At 36.5% G+C, this 23,622-nt stretch overlaps 1 protein-coding gene and 1 pseudogene across 8 annotated transcripts in view; both read left to right on the forward strand.

The window, feature by feature from the left end:
- The window catches only part of NUBPL (NUBP iron-sulfur cluster assembly factor, mitochondrial), a 284,107-nt gene that overhangs the window by 195,478 nt on the left and 65,007 nt on the right, over positions 1-23,622 (forward strand). For 4 of the 8 annotated variants that reach the window (XM_073895054.1, XM_073895055.1, XM_073895057.1 and 1 more), the window contains exons 10-13: positions 941-1,023; positions 8,033-8,091; positions 10,482-10,574; positions 12,435-12,567. In XM_073895054.1, coding sequence (XP_073751155.1) covers positions 941-1,023; positions 8,033-8,091; positions 10,482-10,488 — 149 coding nt within the window. In that variant the 3' untranslated portion in view covers positions 10,489-10,574; positions 12,435-12,567. Of the gene's footprint in view, positions 1-940; positions 1,024-7,523; positions 7,618-8,032; positions 9,856-10,481; positions 10,575-12,434; positions 12,568-23,622 lie in introns of those variants that run through there. The other 4 variants (XM_073895058.1, XM_073895052.1, XM_073895053.1 and 1 more) reach the window with 3 other exon arrangements.
- Positions 12,507-21,786, forward strand: LOC112821932 (kelch domain-containing protein 2 pseudogene; annotated as a pseudogene).

Consider the following 23,622-nt stretch of genomic DNA (forward strand, 5'->3'; position numbering starts at 1 on the left):
CTTCTGCTTTATTTACCTAGCCTGGCATGGTGCTGACTGACTTATTTATATAAACACACACAGCACACATACATTTCAGTAACCCTTGCATGGATTTGGAGTGGTTCTAAGAATGCTCAGTACCATGACGAGTCAGCTTTTCTACTTATGGCTCCATTTACTGCATTTTAAGTCCAAACCTTTTAAAAGGCTTCATTTGTGAAGGGGTGGTGGAGTCAATTGGATGATGGATCAGAGCATTTTCCCCCTAAATTCTACCACATGGTAGTAACATATCCTCAGGAAAGACACACAACTTTTCCAACCTCAGGTCTGTATCGTGGAGGTTCTTATATACTTCCTGAGATCTCATCAAGTTCACAAGTTATATATAATGCTATATAGATTGATACATGATAAAAGAAGAATAGTTCCATTGGATAAAGAGGCAGGTAGTGGAGATAACAGATGTGCCTTACTTTTCAGCAGTTCTTAGCTCACTCATCTGCCAACATCAGGAAGGTAATTTTGTTATACTTTTTTTGGACGACTTTGTCTCCCCATCTTTTCCTCTTCATTTTTCTCTTCTTGTTTGGTATGATGTGTCTATATCAGATATTACAGGGAGAAATAATTTTACAAATGTCTTCCAAGCCATTTCTTGCTGGAAGACCTCTAGCAATGAATAAATCAGAGGCCTTATCCCTTGATTGGCTGCCACGTAGCTTTCATATATACATATACAATCCCTGAACTACCCTCAAATGGAATATGTTGCCCCTAATTTTCATTTGAAATTCCTTTTTTAGAGATTTAGCAACTTGAGGATAGTCATAATTCAAGTTGATTTTAATGAATTTAATTTAAATTTGGGTTTTTTTTTCCAAAGTTCAAATAGTGAAATTCCAAATGCCTCTATAAACTTTTGTAGTATTAATGGATGTCTGGTGGGCTCTTTTAGGAGACATTCCCTTACATCTTAATATAAGGGAAACTTCAGATACTGGCCAGCCGATTGTGTTTTCACAGCCTGAAAGTGATGAGGTAAGTGATGTTTTTAAATGTCTTTTAGTGTCTTTTTATAGGATATATACTTCTGGATATTTAGAAAGAAAGTTGGGAAGATCAAGTTTATTTGCGGTGCATGTATTAAGCAAAGATTAGCTAAGTTATTTAAAGCATCTTTAAATAACTATTTTATATGGTAAGCATACCAGCGCTTGCTCTGAATTATTAGCTGAACAAGTTCACCTGTGAAGAGCCATCATCCAGCTAATTTTCTCATGAAGAACACAAACAACAAGTGTTTGTAAAATTCTTATTTTGCTGGCTAGCTGTATCTAACTGCCCAAGATTACCATATTTCAGTATTAGAAGTTCAGCTGATTGTTAGGAGAAGGGAAACTAATGTAAGAAAGTATTGAGTTGGGGGTGCCTGGGTGGCACAGTCAGTTGAGCGTCCAAGTTGGCTTCAGCTCAGGTCGTGATCTTGGGGTCGTGAGATGGAGCCCTGTATTGGGCTCTATGCTCAGCGCAGAGTCTGCTTGAAATTTTCTCTCCCTTTCCCTCTGCCTCTCCCGCTCATGCTGTCTGTCTTTCTAAAACAAGTAAATAAATCTTAAAGGGGAAGTATTGAGTTAGATATAGGGAAATTGTTATAATGCATTAGGGATGGGATTTTCTACTACATTTATTTTAATAGATACTATTGAGGAGGTAAGGTCGAAAACTGGTTGTGTTTCATTAGCCAACATCGTTGGGGATACAGTTGATAGTTTTTCAAGATTGCTGAAGCTTTCCAACTTTAAGAATAAAATCTTTTATTTTACTCTCTTTTTTAGATAGGAATAAAATTAATCATAGGTATCTCTTCTATCCCAAGTAGTGCTTGCTATGTAAGCATCATCTGGGTGCATCAGTTTTGATAGAGTTTTTGTGCTGCTTTGCTGAAAAGCCCTAGTCAGCCTTCTAATAATTATTCTTTTTTGGTTTTCCTTAGCTAATGGGTATAACTTTATAGTACTATTATTTTGGCTATCCATAACTACTACTATTTTCATTCCACCCTTCCTTTCTCTAATCTTATGTGAACTAGAAAATAAAAGAGCTGAGGTTGGTTAAAGCTGTAAATAAAGTAAGGGTAAAATCAACAGTCAGGAATCTTGGATAAGTTAAGTACCTCATTTTGAGTTCTCTCTTTTAGGAGCCCATGGTCTTTTCCCTTTCTTAAGAGTCTACAGTTATAGTATAGGTGATTGAGTTGCTGGGGATATGATCTCTGAGGAAATAGTGTGTAGTGTATAGCACTTAATGTGTTTCTTTTCTCTGACATAGGTAGTAAATGTTAAATTTCCTTTTCAGTCTTTCTTAGAAATCTTTCAGATAAACAAAAACCATAACCCTTTATTACTCTCCTAATTAAAGTCTGGCAGTCCGGCTACCATAGGTGTACTTTATGTAGTGGATGAAAGTTGTATGAAAATCTAGTGTGTTTTATTTTTAATTTTTTTAAAAAGATTTTATTTATTTATTTGACAGGGAGAGAGCTAGCGAGAGCAGGAACACAAGTGGGGGGGGGGAGGCAGGCTTCCCGTGGAGCAGGGAGCCCGATGCGGGGCTCGATCCCAGGACCCTGGGATCACGACCTGAGCCAAAGGCAGACGCTTAATGACTGAGCCAACCAGGCGCCCCAAAATCGAGTGTGTTTTAATTACACACTTCCAAATGCCTCCCGAGAACAGACTAAAGACATTCTATGGTGATTTCTTATGACTAAGAATAATTACTTACTAGATTATATCAATTACGAGTTTAGATTTTTTAATATTTTCCCCACCTATCCATTATTGCTTTTTTCTTTAAGATTTCTCAAAAGAAGTAAAAGGAATGTAATAAAAGAGAAAACATATAGCAACCATCAAAAGATAGTATGATTTAAAACTCTAAACAGTATGTGTAGTTTTTTGGAGTTAATTTTTTAAATCTCATTTACATTTGCATAAACATTAGATCTATTATTTTACTGTTGCTGACTGACATTTATGAGAACAAGGACAGCCTAACCTTTTGTAGTTTGTGCTAGATTTGATTTGGTGAGGTCTTGGCAAAAGTAGTGAGAATTTCATGTACCAGATTGTCAACCTTAAATATGAAGACTTCTGAGCAATTTTAAGATTTAGACATGGCCATGAAAAAGAAAATAAAATAGTGCCTTGTGTTTATTCTGTTTCCATGGAAATTATTTCCTACTCTTAGATTGCAGACATTCATTATCAGTTGTCATTCTCCTAATAATAATAGCAATTACAACATACCAGACACTGTCAGACATATTACTTAATTTTATGCTCACAACAACTTAATGCAATGTATAAATAGTCCCCATTTTACAGATGAGGAAACTGAGTTGCAGGGAATTTAAATAATTTTCCCAAGGTTATAGAACTAATAAATGGTAAAATGTGATTAATAGACAAGTCTTTTCCTTGCAAACATTGGCCTCTTTCCATTATATCACCTTCCAGATCTTAGCTATGATTTCTTTAATTTATTTTAAGAGGTAGTACAATACTTGGGTGCATTAAATACATTATCTTATTTGAGTCTCATAACACATTTGTGAGATATGTATAATAATTTCCATTTTTCAGATGAAGAAGCAGAGGTTCATTTACAGTAAAGAACTGTCCAAGATAGTGCTAGAGGCTCTTTCCCCTCACAGCTTTGACACCATATTCTATACATTTTCTTCTGAATGCAGTACTTGCTTCCCTTTCTAATAAACAGCAAGATTAGTTCAGTGTCTATGATGTATATTTAGACTAGCTTCCAGTTTGCCTCCTATTCATATCACAGGATCCTTCTGTTTACTCTTGTGATGAATCTTGCCTCTTGATAACCCCCTTCCCTTTTCCCCTTTGAACACCAATGGAAATATGCTCATAGGAGCTAGTCACAGCCCTCTCAGCAAATTCTGTTGTATTTGTGGAAGCTTAATACCCATTCTACTTGCATGTCTTCATTTAAAGAATAAAGTTTATACTTGCCAACATGATAAACTTCTGCAGAAGTTAATGGGACTGAACCCATAAAATTGTTAATCAATGGCCCCTTAGATCAACACTTTTTATTGTTTGCTTTTAGGGGTTGACCTACAGGTAAAATTATTAATCAGTAAAGGTTTCATTTTTATCTTTTTGTTTTCTTTCTAACTCCATCTTCTCTGTTTTTCCATCACTCCCTCCTCCCAACCCCAGATTCCAGGGCTGTCATTCTCTGCACTGCAGATCTTTTAAAATTGGGCATTAGGGACTTCACTCTTCCAGTAACATTTAACTTTCAGAGGACACAAATACTGTATCATAGTGATTAATTTAAAATATTATTCATGCTGAATTTAAGGCATCATCAGAAAAGCTGGAAGAGTTACAGCACCAGTTAAAAAGCATCAGCAAGCTGCTGCCTCCTCAGTCATTGGGCAAAACCTTCTGAACATGTGCACTGTTAATGAAAGGGGAATAATTGAAACTCCAAATATGGTAGTGTATAATAGCCAGAGAAAGCCACAGAGGAAGGGAGAGGACGTGGACACTTAGGATTCAGAACTCTTAAATTCAGTAGCAATGCCTCTTGTTTGTGTGATTATAATTGCTAATTCAACTTTATCTACCTTTTGCCTTTGCTTGAGTCCAGGACACAAGTAATGGACCCATGATTGACTAATAATTTTGTGGTTTCATCCTTTTGTTATCAAGTAAAAAATCTTAATATTGGCATACAGAAAAGTATGCTATAAGGTATTTCTGGTAAAGACTTTCAAATATAGGGCGCCTGGGTGGCTCAGATGGTTAAGCGTCTGCCTTCAGCTCAGGTTATGATCCCAGGGTCCTGAGATCGGGTCCCGCATTGGGCTCCCTGCGCAGAGGGGATCCTGCTTCTCCCTCTGCCTCTCTCTCTCTCTCTCTCTCTGTCTCTCATGAATAAATAAATAAAATCTTAAAAAAAAAGACTTTCAAATATAAGTGGAAACTTTATTATCTTAGAACTTCTAAATTATTACCTTATAATCTTAATATGAAATGATTGTGTATGATGAAGTAGAACTTCAAATATTTAAAAACAAAGACAAAGGGAAAAAGTTCTCTATAAAACTTCTTGCACTTTGATTGCCATCCCTTTCCTTTAACTTGTTAATATAGAGCAGACAAATAGGATCCAGCTGTATTATCCATGCTTCTGGATAGCCCAATAAAAGATCTCGAATAGAAATGTTATTCTGTATATATTTGAGCTGATGAAAAAAGAGAGTATTAACAGTTTGAGAAATCGAAATCATATTTTTTACATATGATACAAATATCATATATTTTTGCTAGTTATGGATTAAACAAAAGGGAGGGATTTAGTTTACTTGTGCCTCAGCCAGGAGAAGTACCTACGAGTACATGTTCATAAGAGCTCTTCAATGAGACTGTAAATTCCTTGAGGACGTAATAGTAATAATAGCAGCCCTAATATTTGCTTCTTTTGTGCCAGTACTGCACATATTTTATTATTACTTAACATTCCCCCAAACCCTTTGAGGTAGATACTGTTACTTCAGCCATTTTAGAGATGTGGAAACTGAGTCTTAGAAGGGTTAAATTAAATAACTTTCCTAAGGCCTCATAGCTAATAAATGATGGAGCTAAGATTTTAAACCATGCCTGTCTGACTTCAGAACACCCAACTCTTCACAAGTGAGCTATTCTCCCTTCCTTTTGTATCATTACGTCCCACAGAGTTCCAAAACGGTAACTTGCATATGATAAGAACCAAAACGTATTTGTTGAAATGATACTGCATTGGCTGAAAAAATTCCATCTCAACAGTTTCGTAGAAATTGAAACTGAAATTAAGCACTTTCAGTGGTTTCTTAGCAAATGACAATCTAACCAGTACTTTGAGTGTGATATATTGAAAGTTTAAGCTTGGAGATAGTTCATTAAAAAGCAGAGGTTAAGGGGTGCCTGGGTGGCTCAGTTGTTAAGCGTCTGCCTTTGGCTCAGGTTATGATCCCAGGGTCCTGGGATTGAGCCCTGCATCGGGCTCCCTGCTCAGCGGGAAGCCTGCTCCTCCCTCTCCCCCTGCCCCTCCTTGTGTTCCCTCTCTCTTCTGTGTCTCTGTCAAATAAATAAAATCTTTAAAAAAAAAAAAAGCAGAGGTTAAATGTAGTAAATTTGATTATTCTGGAATCATTCAGTATTTTGTGTAGTCTGATAGGTTTATGTCTCTAATTTAACATAAGTAAGAATTTAAAGATGATAGAATGATGGCCTTCTCTCACCTTGCTTTAGTGAACTTTTACATTTTTCATCACAAAAATTTTAGGCTTAAAACAGTCAGAAAAGCTACTAGGAGATAAAAGGTATTTACAAAGATGCATGGGTAAAAATCAGCACACTAAATTTAAGAGAAATATTTACGAAGTATATATTATTTCCATTTTTAAACAAAACTTGTTTCTGTTAACTATAACATAGTGAAACCATTTTTTAGATAAAAGCATTATGATTAAGATTGGTTGTACTTTGGACTTACTGTTTAATATGTAGTAGAAGGATCTAGGCTTTGGAGTTAGGTGGACCCAGGTTTGAATGTTTTCCAACTTACTGACTTTGTGACCTTGAGCAAACAACTCCCAGTTAGTTGTTTGCTTTATCCAAGTTGAGTTGATGATGCTTGTTTTACATAAGTGAGATTACTTATGCAAAGTACTTGGTAGAGTAGGTACTCGATAAAAAAAATAAGGCTTTATTCATATTTTGAAAACTATTCTTTTTTTTTTTTTAATGAACTCGTAGGTAAGATTTTAGCTCTTTTCTGGTAGAATAAAGCATAATTCAGCTGTTAGGGTTCAAGCATGGTTTTCAAAAGTGAAAATGTGTGAAACACACTTAAAACACTTCTTCAAGTCTGGGTAAACAAACCTCAAATAGTTCTTTTAGCATGCAGAGTCAGAGTTGGTCAGCCTAGGTTCAAAGACCAGCTCATCCCCTATTAGCTGTAATGTTTTGGGCAAGACCACTCACCTTTCTGGTTCTTGGTTTCCTTATCTATAAAGTGGGGTTAGTGACAGAATTTATCCCTTAGGGTAGCTGTGAGTTTAAATGAAACAATACTTGGTAAATATTAAGTGCTCAAGTAAATTTTAGCTATTATCAGTCATAGTAGATGTAGTAGTAGTAGTGGTGGTGGTGGGGGTGGTATATTCATAACTCTAAGTATATAAATTAATGGTTTTAGAAGATCTTACTATTGTGTCTTACAGTTACTTTTTATAGATAAGATAGGAGAAATAAATAATATTTGCATTGCAATTATTTAAAACTTTTAAGATGCAAATGTCATGAGCATTGTTCTGACTGGACCATGTAAGCATTGGCTTAGTTTGTGGCCCACAGTGGCTTGGGGGTTGCTCTTAGTATTCAGCTGCACTGGGGATCCCACAGATGAAGAGTGTAACAACTGATCCCAGGAATTCTTGCCTGGTACCCAAAATTCAGCAGGTGAAGAAACCTATGAGGCGCTCACTGCTGGTACTGGATGCCATTCTCAAAGAGATGAAGAAGATGCTTTCCGAAGATAAACCATAGGGTGGTAATAAACAGTCCTATTTAAAATGACTAACAGCTCTTATGCCAAAGAAGTTCTGGCAGTATCTAACTCAAGATATCAATTTGTCAGAAGAGGAAGATATAATTTTTCCACAACTAGACTGGATTGCTGATTTGCTGACATGGGAATTAGAGCTTAAAAACAGTAATTGCTGGCATTAAATATTTTTTCAGAAAGTCCCCTTCTAAGCATTTGCCCCCTAAATAATCTGAAATCCTTTCTTCCCTGTCACACCTGCAGTGTACGCAACAGCATCCTCTCACTGCACTGCTGAATTTCCTCATCTCATTCAGCCTTTTCACTCTTCAGTTCAGGAGACAGCTCTGGCAAACAGTTCATGAGTCATTTGATGTCTGCTGGGGAGAAATACAGAACAAATGAGTCTCTTCTTTTCCAGGCCAAAGCTTACCTGAGGATTGCTGCAGAAGTGGTAAAAAGATTGCCACCACCTCTAGAGTGAGTTCCCCAAGTGTTCTGGAAATTTGCCTGATGCTTAGCAATAAGACGACTTTTGGAAGTAGCAGTGTGGTGATGAAACCTACAGGAATAATAGCAATCATAGTTTTCTTGTATTTCTAAAGAAATAATATGTCTTATTTTCAGATTTGATTTGCTAAGCAGTGACTCACAAATAAAATTTTTATATATCAATGCTAACTGCTACATTTAGGAATTTTTCTGAAAGCTGATGTGTACCAGCTGCACAGAAATGCGTTTTATTTTAATGAACGACCCTTTGGGGAATCATGAGTTTGTGTTAGAAGCCCAACCTTCCATTGAGGAAAGAACTGTGCTCTTTTTGTGGGACTACAGCGTTAGTCATTTAAAGGATTTACTAAATTTGTGTGCTGATATAAGTATGACAACTCTCCATCAGTCAGTTTGGTCTAGATTTAAATCTTGCCTTGGACTATATTGGACACATTCTTAATATAAATAAACCTCTGCTTCATCTGGACCAGGCTTTACCCTAGACTTACTGAATATAATCTGCAGGGGTGGGGCCTGGACATGTGTATTTTTAACAAGATTATAATGATTTTGATGATTCTGATTATGATGGAAATAGAATAATAGGTAACAATTTATGAAGTGTTTTCTTGTGTTATTATAGTTAGTCTTCCATTCATATGAGTGGGGTACTGTTGTTGTCTCCACTTTATAGAAATGAGAAAACTGAGGTATGGGAGTGTTAAGTGTCTTGCTGAAGGTTACTATTCCAGCAAGCGCTGGAACTGGAGTTTGAACTTGGACAGTGGGATACTGGATCCTTCCTTTTTTACACCAAAGAGCATTCATTTATTTCAAAAGAGAAATATGGTATTCAGCATTTCCCTCAAACTTACTGCACCGTGAAACCCTCCCCATTTTATGGAGTTCGTGTTTCAAATGGTACACTTTGAAAAACATTTATCTGGTCTAGTTGAGGCTCAGAGAAATTCAGGGGGCTTTCCAAGGTCAGGTAGCAAGATAGTTATAAAGCTCCAAGTACTGATAAAAACCATTAGTTGATAAAGAAGCAGTCTATGACCTTTAGCAAATACCTTCACATCTTTTGCTTTGTCTCTGGCTTAAATAGCCAGAAAATTAGGCAAAGAGTTACATGTCATTATAAACATGTTTCACACACTTGTGTTCACATAAAAAAACTACATGAGTGTTCATGGAGGTTTTATTTGTAATAGCCAAAAACAATGCAGAGTTTTTCAATGGGCAAATAGTCAAATGAACTGTGATATATGCATACCATGGAATACTACTCAGCAGTGCAAAAGAACAAACTATGGATACGTGTAACAACGTGGATGAATTCCAGAGAATTATGCCGAATGAAAAAGCCAATCCTAAAATTTTTTATACCATATGGTTCTATTTATGGAACATTCTTGAAATGACAAAAATTATAGAAATGGAGAACAGATTAGTGGTTTTCAGAATTTAAGGGGGGAGGGTTGCAGGGAAGAGAATTATGTGTGGCTATAAAAGGGTAACATAAGGAATCCTTGTGATGATGGAAATGTGTTCTGTATTTTGACTGTGTCAGTGTCAATATCTTGGGAGCTATTGTACTATAGTTTTGCAAGGTGTTATTATTGGAGGCAATTGGGTAAAAGGGCACAATGGAATCTGCATTATTTCTTACAACTGCATGTGAATCTACAATTACCTCAAAATAAAAATAAAAGTTTAATTAAATAAAACAAACATGTGCTACTGTGTCTGAGCTGAAATGACTTGGGCCAAATTATCCATGCTAATTAAAATCATGAATAAAAGTATTTGTGAATACACAGTAATCAACTGTCATCACTATGAGAAGGAAATGACTTTATATATATTTGTTTTTATCATTTTTTTGAGAGAAGGCTAATATAAATAATCATTGAGCACTTCTAAATACCAAAAAGCAGGTACTTGAACCAGGCTTAACTTTACCTAGAAAAGAATGATTTAAATAAGCTCCAGAGACACTAAAGGTTGTGTGCCAGTTTAATACATCTCATAGAGAAATGGGAAAGATAATTTTTTTTCTCATAAATACATGACTTAGAAAAGAGCTACGTGTAAAATCACCTGCTCTCTTCTCCTTTACCCTTGCCCACAAGTCTCTGCAGATGCTTCCAGGAAAGCCACTGAAAAGATGGTGGCTGGAGTATATATGCAGGTTCATAAGTGGAAGAAGAAAAAGTAGCTCTAAGAACAAGAATGAAACTTGTTCTAAAATTTAGCCTATGGCAGCCTTTGCTAAGCTTCAAAGAGCTGACTTTAAAGATAGACTGTCAAGCACAGCTAGTCTGCCTGTTGTTAGGGGTAATATTTATTCCTTATTCTTCACATTTCCATAGAGTTTAGAGAATTTCCATTCCACTCTCCAGAAGGTGAAGACAAGCTGCCCCACTCACTCCATGCCAGGGAAGGAGGAGTGATGCATCTTATGGGTAAATTTCTTCCTGTCTGCATTTCTTTGATTTTAGCCAAATCCTGAGCTTTCTGAGGCAGGCTATAGGGAAACCTGTCCATCTCTGCCTTGGACTTGGGTGGGCAAGTCCATCTAATTTCGGGGTTGGGCATTTGGTAGCCCACTATGGTCATATATCCTCTAATCCAGCTTTTTGTCAGTAATATAGTAATATTATTTACTTTTATCTGAATTCTGTGTATCTCAGTTCCAAACAGGGGAAGAATTCCACCCCCCAATCACCACACTCCAAAAAACATACCAAATATCTTTCTAGAATCCTAGAATATCAGAACCAAAGAGTACATTAGAGTTCAGATACTTGCATCTCTCCATTAGAAACACTTCTAATAAAAAAAATAAGTTCACCAATGGCCAGAAACTTTCTGGGGTAGAGGGGGAGGTTATAATGAAGTATACTATATATATATATATATATATATATATACACACAGTAAAGCATGGGAGACATAAATATATAGGTCAGTTGTCTACAAAGTGGACACCCATGTAACTACCAACCAGGTAAGAAGTAAACCAATACCAACATCACAGAAGCCTCAGTATTTTCTCTCACAATTGCTTCCCTCTCCCCTTACAAAGTTAACCATATACTGATGTTATAACACCTAAGCTTGTACCCTTCAACATTATAGTTTTGCCTATTTTTTGCAGTTTATATTAAATGGAATTATACAGTATTTTACTGTATATTAATTGCTTTTATTTTGCCCTATATTAACTGCTCTGTATTGTTTCTGAGCTCCACGTCTACTGTTGCATAAAGCAATTATTCATATTATTTGCTGTAGAATATTACGTTTTTGGAATATACCCAACTTGCCTGTTCTGTAGATGGATATTTGGATTGATTTCAATGTTTTATTCTTACAAATGGTGCTGCTCTGAGCATTCTTATACATATTTTCTTGGTATACCATACTTAAATTTCTGTTGAGTTATTTCTGGGAGTGAAATTGTTGGTGGTTTTTTAGTGGTATCTCATTGTGGTTTTAACTTGCATTTCCCTGGTTACAAATGAAGTTGAGTACCTTTACATATATTTATTGGCTAATGAAATTTCCTCTTTTGTGTGCTGTCCAGTCAAATCTCTTGCCCATTTTTATTTTTCTATTATGTTGTTGGAGTGTTTTATGAATCCTTGTCAGCTCTATGTTGCAGATGTCTTTCCCAGTCCATTATGGTTTGTCTTTCACTCTCCTAATGGTGTTTTTGATAATCAAATAATCTTAACATATTCAAATTATTTTACGTTATGATTATTGATTTTTGTGGAGTGCCCCAAGGTCATGAAGATATTATCCTATGTTAATTTCTAGAAGTTTTAACATTGTTTTGCCTTCTACATTTAGTTCTGCAATCCACCTGGAATTATTTTTTGGTTATTAGGTGAGGTAGCCTTTAAGTATTTTGTGGGTTTTTATTTTCCTTGTGGTTATCTAATTGTCCACTGGGACTGTCTTTTTCCTCTACTTTTCTGCAGTACCACCTTTGTTGTAAATTAAATGTCTATGTTTCTATGGATCTGTTCTGGACTTTTATTCTGTCCCATTGGTTTATTTGTCTGCCTTTGCACCAATAATTCACTCTTTTGTTTATCATCAGCTTCTTGTTCTTCAAGAATGTTTTGGCAATTCTTGATTTTTTTCATTTTTATATAAATTTTAGGGCCAGCTTGTGACATTCAAAACAACAACAAACTACTAGAGAATCTCAATTTTGCTTAGGATGGAGAAGGCTAGGAAGAGCGTCATACTACCCTTTGAACAAGAACAAACTGTATGATCTACAAAATCATAATTTTTCTTAAACCCACCAGAGATCCTAAGTTACACTGCACCCAAGTCTTCTGAAATGTATGAAAAGACAGACTCCTTCAAGGAAAGACAGGATGCAAATATACCTTTGGCAAAACACAGAAGAAAGAGATGACAAACTCCTTACAATAACAGGTAAGAAAAATCCAGTGAAAATTTTTAACAAATTGGTAAAAACTGAGTGTGGGATAACAGAGAAATTAGAACCCCTGGAAGCTTTTAACAGAGGGGAGTTTGTACCCACTCATAGGCTTTTCTCTCTGGACCTCACAGGGTGCCTAAGAGAAGAATTGAGCATGGGGCAAGGGACGAGAGAAAGCCTTCTTGAGTAGTACAGGCCCGGAGAAGGAGAATAGCTGATGCTTTGAGAAAAACACAAAACCTTGCCTGACTCTCCTTCCCTGTGGAACAAACACCAGTAAGTCACTAGGGGAGGGTAGTAAAACTGTCCTCAGATGAAGACCTATTATGACTGCAGGAGAGGAAATAGGAAATCCCCCCTAATCATGGGGGAGAACAGGAAGTCATCCTGACCCTGGCCACTAAAGGCATCCTATCACTGAGGGGAGGGGTGGTATCACTGAGAAAGCCCATTCACCAGGATTCAGGGACATAGGGCTTATCTGAGCTAAGGCTGGATCAAGACAATGGGGAATCCCCTGCCCCACAGCAAGCTAGCAAGCACTAAGTATCCAATATTAGCAGTGTCCACTGGTGGAGGAGAGGTAAAGACTATGAATAGAGAGGTCAAAAGCTAAGAGTAGAGCAACCAATCCTTCAAATTAAGCACAAGGTAATGCCAGAGGGATTTGAAGCCAGTGCTGTACTGAAGGTAACCATAACAACAAAACCTAAATAAGATGACTCCTGACTAAATTAACTCAGACCTGTACATTTTCTTTTTTTTTTTTTTTAAAGATTTTATTTATTTATTTGAGAGAGAGAGAGAACGAGAGATAGAAAGCACGAGAGGGAAGAGGGTCAGAGGGAGAAGCAGACTCCCTGCTGAGCAGGAAGCCCGATGTGGGACTCGATCCCGGGACTCCAGGATCATGACCTGAGCCGAAGGCAGTCGCTTAACCAACTGAGCCACCCAGGCGCCCTAGACCTGTACATTTTCTAACAAAAGAAGAGTCATGCACATTTTCAGCCATAAATACTATTTACCTCCATTTTTACTATCTTACACGTGATGTCCAGCATTCAGTGTAAACAATTATAAGACAACAGAACTAGAACAAATAATCCTAAAATTCTTAGAGTACCACAAGAGACACTAAATAGCCAAAGCAACCTTGAGAAAGAAGAACAAAGCTGGAGATATCACAGTTCCAGATTTTAAGATACACTACAAAGTTACAGTAATCAAAACAGTATGGTACTAACACAAAAAATAGTCACATAAGTCAATGGAACAGGATATAAAGAGCCCAGAAATAAATCCATACTTATATGGTCAATTCATCGATGATAACAAGGGGGAAAGAATATATATTGACAAAAAGTTTTTTTCAATAAATGGTGTTGGGAAAACTGGATCACTTTCTTACACATACATAAAAATAAACTCAAAATGGATTAATGACCTAAATGTGAGAACTGGAGCCATAAAGGCAGTAATTTCTTGGACATTGGTCTTAGCAACGTATTTATGGATGTGTCTCCTCAGATAAGAGAAACAAAGGCAAAAATAAATGGGACTACACCAAAATTAAAAGCTCTTGCATGGCAAAGGAAACCATTGAAAAAAGCAACCTACCAAATGGGAGAAAATATTTGCAAGTGATACATTCAATAAGAGATTAATATCCAAAACATAAACAACACCAAAAATAAACGATCAGATTATAAATAGGCCAAGGACCTGAATAGATACTTTTCCAAAGAAGACTTAGAGATGGCCAACAGGCACATGAAAAGATGCTCAACATCACTAATCATCAAGGAAATGCAAATCAAAACCGTAATAACTCACACCTGTCACAATGGCTAGTATCAAAAACACAAAAAATGACAAATGTTGGCAAGGATGTAGAGAAAAGGGAACCTTCATGCATGGTTGATGGGAATGTACATTGGTGCAGCCACCATGGAAAACAGTATGAGGTTCCTCAAAAAATTAAAAATAGAAATATACTATCCAATAATTCCACTGCTGGGTATTTACCTTAAAAAAATGAAAACATTAACTTGAAAGGTACATGTACCACTATGTTTATTGTAGCATTATTTACAGTAGCCAAGATACAGAAGCAATCTAAGTGTCCCCTGATAGATGAATGGATAAAGAAGATGTGATGTAATGTGATGTGTGTGTGATGGAATATTAGCCATAAAAAAATGAGATTTTTTTTGCCATTTGTGACAAAATGGATACACCTAGAAGGTATTATGCTGAGTGAAATAAGTCATAGGAAGAAAAATACTATATAATTTTATTTATATGTGGAATCTGAAAAACAAAACAAATGAACAAATAAAACAGAAACAGACTCATAGATACAAAGAAGGAACTGGTGATTTCTAGAGGGGAGTGTGGTAGGGGATGGGTGAAATAGGTAAAGGTAAGAGAAACAGACTTCCAGTTAATAAATAAGTCACAGAGATTAAAAGTACAGCATAGAGAATATAGTCAATAATATTGTAATAATTTTGTATGGTGACTACACTTACCATGATAAGCATTGAGTAATATATAGAATTGTTGGATCACCATGTTGTACCCCTAAAACTAATATAACATTGTATTTCAACTATACTAGAATAATTAAAAAAAACAATATTTAAAAATTATAGGACATAAAAAGCAAGAAAAATCAATCCTTTACCAAAAGACAAAGCACTCAACAGAACCAGACACAAAGATGACTCAGATGTTTGTACTATCACATAAGGAACGTCTATGATTAATATGTTAAAGGGTCCAATAGAAAAGGTGGACAACATGCTTGAGCACATGGGGAATTTCACAGATAGATGGCAACCATAAGAACAAATAAAATAGAAATGCTGGAAGAAAAAAAACAGTAACAGAGATCAAGAATGCCTTTGGGCTCATCAGTAAAACTTGACAGATAAAGAAAGAATCAATGAACTTGGATATAGGGAGATAGGAACTACCCAAATTGAACGACAAGAATAAAGTTACACACACACATATGTGCACATGCACAAGCAAGAGCTGGGAATAAATTGGCATCTCAGAAGAAGAAAGGAACACTGGAACAGACAAAATATTTAAAGAGATAACTGCTAAGAATTCTCTTGATAAAATGGGAGGTATCAAACTGGAAAATTCACAGAACTCAGAAGGCTCCAAGTGGGATTTTTAAAAACAAATAACAGATTGAAACTGCTGGAAAAACAAAGATAAAAAGAAAATCTTGAAGGCAGTAAATGGAAAAATTCACATTACATACAGATAACAAAAATATGAATTACAGTAGACCTGCCCTATGTAAGGCATGTAACAATAGAGGGACATTAATAAAGTACTGAGATTTAAAAAACTGCCAATCCAGAATCCTATGCCAGTGAAAATAACATTCAAAAGGAAAAACTTGGGGCACCTGGGTAGCTCAGTTGATTAAGCATCCAACTCTTGGTTTCGGTTCAGATCATGATCTCATGGATGTGGGATCTAGCCTTGTGTCAGATTCCATGGTCAGCAAAGAGTCTGCTTTAAGATTCTCTCCCTCTGCCCTTCTCCCTACTCACGCTGTCACTCAAATAAATAAATCTTTAAAAAAAAAAAAGGAATTTTTTTTTTTTACAAAAGCCGAGGGAATTCCTTAATAGACTATACTACAATAAATGCTATAGGAAATTCATCAGGCAGAGGGACTGGAACACCAGATGGAAACTGATCTATACAAAGAACTGAAGATCTCTGAAAATGGTTAAAATAAAAATAAACATAAAAAGTACTTACTGTCTTAAGACACCTGGGTACCTTAGTCAGTTAAGCATCTGCCTTTGGTTCATGTCATGATCCTGGGGTCCTGGGATTGAGCCCCGCGTCAGGCTCCCTGCTCAGCTGAAAGCCTGCTTCTCCCTCTCCCTCTGCCCTTCTTCCCTAGCTTGTGCTCTCTGTCTGTCAAATAAATAAGATCTTTTTAAAAAGTACTTATTATCTTATTTTTAATCCTTAAAGACAATTGTCTAAATACAAAATAATAGCAATATATTGTGGATTTATAGTATATATAAAAATAAAGTATATGAAAACAACACAAAAGGTGAGGGGGATATATTTGGAGTATACTGCTGTAAGATTCTTATACTATATGAGAAAAAGTATAATACTATTTGAAATACTAATTAAAGCCAAACACTGTAAATTTTAAACAATTACTAACCTTTTTTTAAAAATGGGGTTAAGTAATAAACCAGTAATGGAGATAAAATTGAATCATAAATCTTTAATCCAAAAGCAAGCAGAAGTAGAAAGTATAAAAAGATCAAAGAACAGATAGAACAAATAGAAAACAGCTTTCAAGATGGCAGATTTTTATCTAAACATATGGATAACTACAATGAATGAAAATGTTCAAAACATACAAATTAAAAGAGATTATCAGATTGGATAAAACAAGAGCCTACTATATACTGTCTAAAATCCATTTTAAATATAAAGATACAAATAGGCCAAAAGTAAAAGATGGAAAAGACATATATTGTAAACATTAAAGAAAAGTAGAATGGCTATAGTTTTATCACACACAGTAGACCTCAGAAGAAGGCACAGTACCAGGACTGAAAATCCATATTACATAATGATAAAGGTGTTAAGTAGCCAAGATGTAACAATCCTAAATATGTGTCCACCTAACAAAATAGCTTTGAAAAATAGGAAGCAAAAATTGATGAAACTAAAAGTAAAAACAGACAAACCCATAATCACAGAGATTCCAACACTCCTCTCTCAGTAATTGATGGAACAAGGACAAAGTATTAGAAGACCTACACAATGATCAACATTTATAGACCACTTCCTCCCAGAACAACAGAATATATATTATTTTCAAAGGCACATGGGACATACACCAAAATTTCCATATTCTGGGTCATGAAACATACATCGACATTTAAAATAACTAAAATCATATAAAACATGTTCTCTCACCATAAGAATTAAATAGAATTCAGTGGCAAAAAGATATCTGGAAACCTCCAAGTATTTGGAAATAAAGTAATTCTAAATTACCCATATGTCAAAAAGGAAGGAACAAGGGAAATTGTTAACAAACATCAAATCAGGGGCGCCTGGGTGGCTCAGTTGGTTAAGCGACTGCCTTCGGCTCAGGTCATGATCCTGGAGTCCCGGGATCGAGTCCCACATCGGGCTCCCTGCTCAGCAGGGAGTCTGCTTCTCCCTCTGACCCTCTTTCCCCTTGTGCTATCTCTCATTCTCTCTCTCTCTTAAATAAATAAATAAAATCTTTAAAACAAAAACAAACATCAAATCAGTATCAAAATATTTTGGCCGAATGGAATCGGAAATAAAACATCAAAATTTGTTGTATGCACCTAAAATAGTGCTTACAGGAATACTCATAGCATTAAATGCTTACACTAGAAAAGAAATCTATCAATGAAATAATCTCATCTATTAAGAACCTGGAGATAGAAGAATAAGTTAACCCAAAACAAACAGAAAAAGGAAGCAACAAATGAAATTGAGAAGAAAAGCAGTAGAGAAAATCAGTGAAATCAAAAGCTGGTGTTTTGAAAAGTGAACAAAACTGACAAACCAGTAGCCAGACTCATTTAGAGGAGAGACAGTCAGACTTAAATTACCAACATTAAGAATGAAAGAGGGGATATTACTAAGATCCTACAGACATTAAAAGTACAGTAAGAGCTATTACAAACAATTTTATGCCCATAAAATTTACAACTCAGATGAAATAGACAAATTACTTGAAAAATACTACCAAAGCTTATTCAAGAAGTAGATAACCAGAATAGTCATAAATTATCATAAAGAAATGTAATTTGTAGTTAAGAATCAACAAAGTAACCCCTAGCCCTGGATGTCATCACTGGAAAAATATATACCAGCATTTATGGAAGAAATAATTCTAGTTCTGTAGAAACTCTTCCAGAAGACAGAAGAGGAGGGAATACTTCCTACCTCATTTTTTGAAGCTAGCATTACCCTGATAACTAAACCAAAGACAGTACAAGGAGACTACAGATAAATATTCCTCATAACCATAGATACTAAATATTAAGCATAATGTTATTTAATTGAATCCATCATGTATAAAAAGAATAACACATTGTGACCAAGAGGTCATTATCCTGGGAATGCAGCGTTGCTTAAACATTTGAAAATAAATCAGTGTAAATAGCAGATTAAAGAACAGACTAAAGAAGAAACACCATATATTTATTCTCATAGATGCATAAAAAGCAAATGACAAAGTTAGCATTTATTTATGATAAGAATTCTCAGCAAGGAAGGAATAACAAATATTTCAACCTGATAGTATCTACAAAAAAATTTACAGCTAACATCATAACTAATGGTGAAACCCTGCTTTCCTTCTAAGATTGGGACCAAGGCAAGGTTGTCTAAGCTCACCACTTTTATTCAATATCATACTGCAGGTTTTATCAGTGCAATGGTAAAAGAAATAAAAGCATATAGATTGGAAAGGAAGAAATGTAACTGTCTTCGTTCACAGATGACATAATTGTCTATGGAAAAAAATCCCCCCAAATAGAAAAGTAACTAGAACTAAGAAGTCAATTTAGCAGAGTTGCACTATACAAGGTTAGTATACAAAAAATCACTTTTATTCCTAAATACTAGCAATGAATGACTGGAAGTTGAAAAAAAGTGCAATTTATAATAGCACAAAAAATATTTAGATATAAATCTAATAAGATATATAGACAAATGCAAAACACTAATCAAAGAAAACATACAAATGGTGAGCGATCACATTCAATGGTTTGGAATACTTAATATTGTTAAGACATCTGTTCTCCTCAGAGGGAACTATATCCAACGCAATTCCAATCAGAATCCCAGGAGACTGACCCTCTTGCTGAAGTTGACAACTTGAGTCTCAAATTTATATGGAAATAAAGAGGGTCTAGGATAGTGAAAACAGTTTTGGAAAAAAGATTAAAGTTAGAAGACATACATTACCTGATTACAAGACTTTTTATAAAGCTACAGTAATCAAGACATTGTGGTTTTGGTGTACCGATGGACGTGTAGATCCATGGAACAGAATAGAGTTTATAAATAGACATAAACTGATATGATAACGACTTTCAATAAAGGTGCTGAGGCAATCCAGTGAGGAATAGATAATCTTTTCAGCAGCTGTGCTCTCACAATGAGACAATCTTTTGCAAAGAAATGAAACTTTATACCTACATATCTACAGATTAAAATGGATCATATACCTAAATACAAAATCTAAAACCATGAAACTTCTAGAAGGAAAATATAGGAGAAAACCTTCATAATCTTAAGTTAGGCAAAGATTTCTTAAATAGGACATAGAAAAATCACTATAAAACTATGAAAGAAAAGGTTAAATGGTACTTCATAGAAATTAAAACAAGTGTTTAAAAACACAGTTAAGAGGAGGCGAGCTGGAGGGGGGGCGGGCAGGCTGGGAGCTAGTCCTGGCCCCAAGTGGACCCCCTTTCGGCCGTGTTGCCGGCGGGGGCAAGCCGCCGCCGCCGCCGCCGCCGCCGCCGCCGCCCCTCCCGCCCCCCCGCAGCCTGCGACCTGGCGGCGGAGAGGCTGTCCTCGCTGAGGAGGGCTGGGCGGGCGCGGGCGGCCGGCGAGCGGCCTTCACGCCGTCCCTTTCGCCGCCGCCTTCTGCTTGCCTCTCACCGCCGTGCATTTCTTCCTTTTCTTCTGTCTCTTCCCCCCTCGCGGGTCGAGGATTGTTGGTGAACAAAAGTGCAGCCTCAAGACGGCTGATGGCAACGAGGATCTGCGGGCGGACGACTTGCCGGGGCCCCCCTACGAGGGCTATGAGTCCATGGAGCTCGCCTGCCCGGCCGAGCGCAGCGGCCACGTAGCGGTGGGCGACGGGCGCCACATGTTCGTCTGGGGCGGCCACAGAGTAATCAAGTCAGAGGATTATATGACTTTTAGCTGCCTAGAAAAGAACTATGGATCTACAACATGGAGACTGGAAGATGGAAAAAAATTAACACGGAAGGAGATGTTCCTCCTTCCATGTCAGGAAGCTGTGCTGTCTGTGTAGACAGGGTGCTCTACTTGTTCGGAGGACACCATTCAAGAAGCAATACAAAGAAGTTTTACATGCTGGATTCAAGGTCTACTGACAGCGTATTATAGTGGGAAAGGATTGATTGCCAAGGAATTCCTCCATCATCAAAGGACAAATTTGGTGTCTGGGTATATAAAAACAAGTTAATATATTTTGGAGGTTATGGATATTTACCTGAAGATAAAGTATTGGGAACTTTTGAATTTGATGAAACATCTTTTTGGAATTCAAGCCACCCAAGAGGATGGAATGATCATGTACCTATTTTAGACACTGAAACATTTATCTGGAGTCAGCCTATCACTACTGGTAAAGCACCTTCACCTCGTGCTGCCCACGCCTGTGCAACTGTTGGAAACAAAGGCTTTGTGTTTGGAGGCAGATATCGAGATGCTAGAATGAATGATCTTCACTATCTTAATGTGGACACATGGGAGTGGAATGAATTAATTCCACAAGGCATAGGCCCAGTTGGCCGATCTTGGCACTCATTAACACCAGTTTCTTCAGATCATCTCTTTCTCTTCGGAGGATTTACCACTGATAAACAGCCGCCAAGTGATGCCTGGACTTACTGCATCAGTAAAAATGAATGGATACAGTTTAGTCATCCCTATACTGAAAAACCAAGATTATGGCATACAGCTTGTGCCAGTGATGAAGGAGAAGTAATTGTGTTTGGTGGGTGCGCCAATTAACCTTGTCCATCACAGAGCTGCACACAATAATGAAATACTTATATTTTCACTTCAACCAAAATCTCTTGTAAGGGTAAGCTTAGAAGCAGCCATTTGCTTTAAAGAAATGCTAGCCAACTCGTGGAACTGCCTTCCAAAACACTTACTTCACAGTGTTAATCAGAGATTTCGTAGTAAACACTTCTGGATCTTAAGGCTTTATAGATAATGCCTCTGATCACCTTGCATGGACAGCAATTCTGTAAACATCAGAGAGTGGCATCATTTGTATAATTATATGCATTGTTGTAGTTTGCAGCTTTTTTGTTTTAATGTGCATGTGAATGGCCTAGAGAACCTATTTTTGTGTCTAAAGTTTACAATAAATGTATTTAATACCAAAAAAACCCCCCACAGTTAAGAAAAGACAATTTTCAAACTTCAGAGAAAACATAAAACATATCTGACAAAGAATTTATATCTAAACTATATAAAGAACTCTTACGATCCATTAGAAAGACCAAAGAAAAATCCCTAATTTTAAAATGGGCAAAGAATTTGACTAGAGACTTCACAAAGAAAAAGATACCACTGAAAAATAACATGAAAAGTGCTCAACATCTTTAGTCACTAGGAAAATGCCAAAAAAGTCCCCAAGACAAAACAAAACCCCACAATGAGATATCACTACACAGCCAGTGAAAAAGACTGACCACACCAACTCTTGGTGTTGATGTGGATCCACTGGAATTCTCATACACTGTTGATGGAAAGGTAAAATGGTACATTTACATTTGGAAAGCAGTCTGTCATATTCTAAAAGAGTTAAACATGCACTAACATACAATCTAACTATTCTCCCACATATTTACCCAAGAGAAACAAAACATATAACCCCTGAAGACTTATCTATAAATAAATATTCCTACCAGTTTTGTTTATAATATCCAAAAGCTGGAAACAACTCATATGTGTACCAAATGGTGAATGGACACACCAGATTTGCTCTATCTATGCGGTAGAGTACTTCATAGAAACAAACGGAATGAATACTGATACAATATTAATAAATCAATGCTAAGTGAAAGTGGTAGACAAAAAAAGTGGAACCTGTATAATTCCATTTATTTTTTTTTAAAAGATCTTATTTGTTTGAGAGAGAGAGAGAGAGAGCGTGAGCCGGTGGAGGAACAGAGGAATAGGGACAAGCAGACTCCTCACTGAGCATGGAACCCCACACAGGGCTCCATCCCACGACCCTGAGATCACAACCTGAGCAGAAACCAAGAGTCCCACGCTCAACCGACTCTACGACCCAGGCAGCCCTGTATAATTCCATTTCTTAATTTCTAGAAAATAGACACCTAACTACCTGAAAAGTAAATCAGTGGTTGCCTAGGGATGGGCGTTGGGAGAGAAAGGGATGGAGAGAGGGAAGGATTAAAAAGGAAATAAGGAAACTTTGGGAAGTGATAGAAATGTTCAATAACTTGATTACAGTGAGGTTTTACAGTATATACTGTGGCCAAAACCAATCAACTTGTACACTTTAAATATGTGCAGTTTGGGGCACCTGGGTGATTCATTTGGTTGAGTGGCAGACTCTTAGGTTTGGCTCAGGTCGTGCTTTCAGGGTCATGAGATCGAGCTCTCCTCAGTGGGGAGCCTGCTTGAGATTCTCTCTCTCCCTCTGCCCCTCCCCCTGCCTGCATGCCCTTTTCTCTCTCTCTCTCTAAAACAAATAAATATTTAATAAATAAATAAATATGTGCAGTTTATTGTGCATCAGTTATATCAGAATAAAGTTATAAAAAATGATGCAGTAATGAATTGCTTTCTGATATTGGATTATACTTTTTAGAATAGTATTTTTATGAGAATATAACCCTTTTTAAATGCCTAACATGTCACAATTCCATGTATGGTTATTTTCAAATCCCTTTTTCTTTTTTTTTTTGACTCTTTTTTTTTTCTTTTTAAAAATCTTATTGAAAACTAGATGAACATTCTCTCTTGAGCTCGTTTGAATGACTATTGATGTTTAGATTTCGGGTTGAAACTTGAAGGATAACCAGTTCAATTACTTGCTTTCTTTCCTTTTTTCTGCCATATCCTATTGCAAAGGATATGGCAGAAGCAGCAAATTGTTTTCTCATTTAAAACTATTTTTAAATAATTTTAAAGTTTCCATGCAGTACAATGACAATAGAACTTGGTCATAGACCACTTTCCTAATCAGAAAC

The sequence above is a fragment of the Callorhinus ursinus genome, unplaced genomic scaffold, assembly GCF_003265705.2.
Source record: "Callorhinus ursinus isolate GAN/ISIS: 27379988/994484 unplaced genomic scaffold, GSC_fseal_2.0 scaffold8, whole genome shotgun sequence".
NCBI lineage: Eukaryota > Metazoa > Chordata > Mammalia > Carnivora > Otariidae > Callorhinus > Callorhinus ursinus.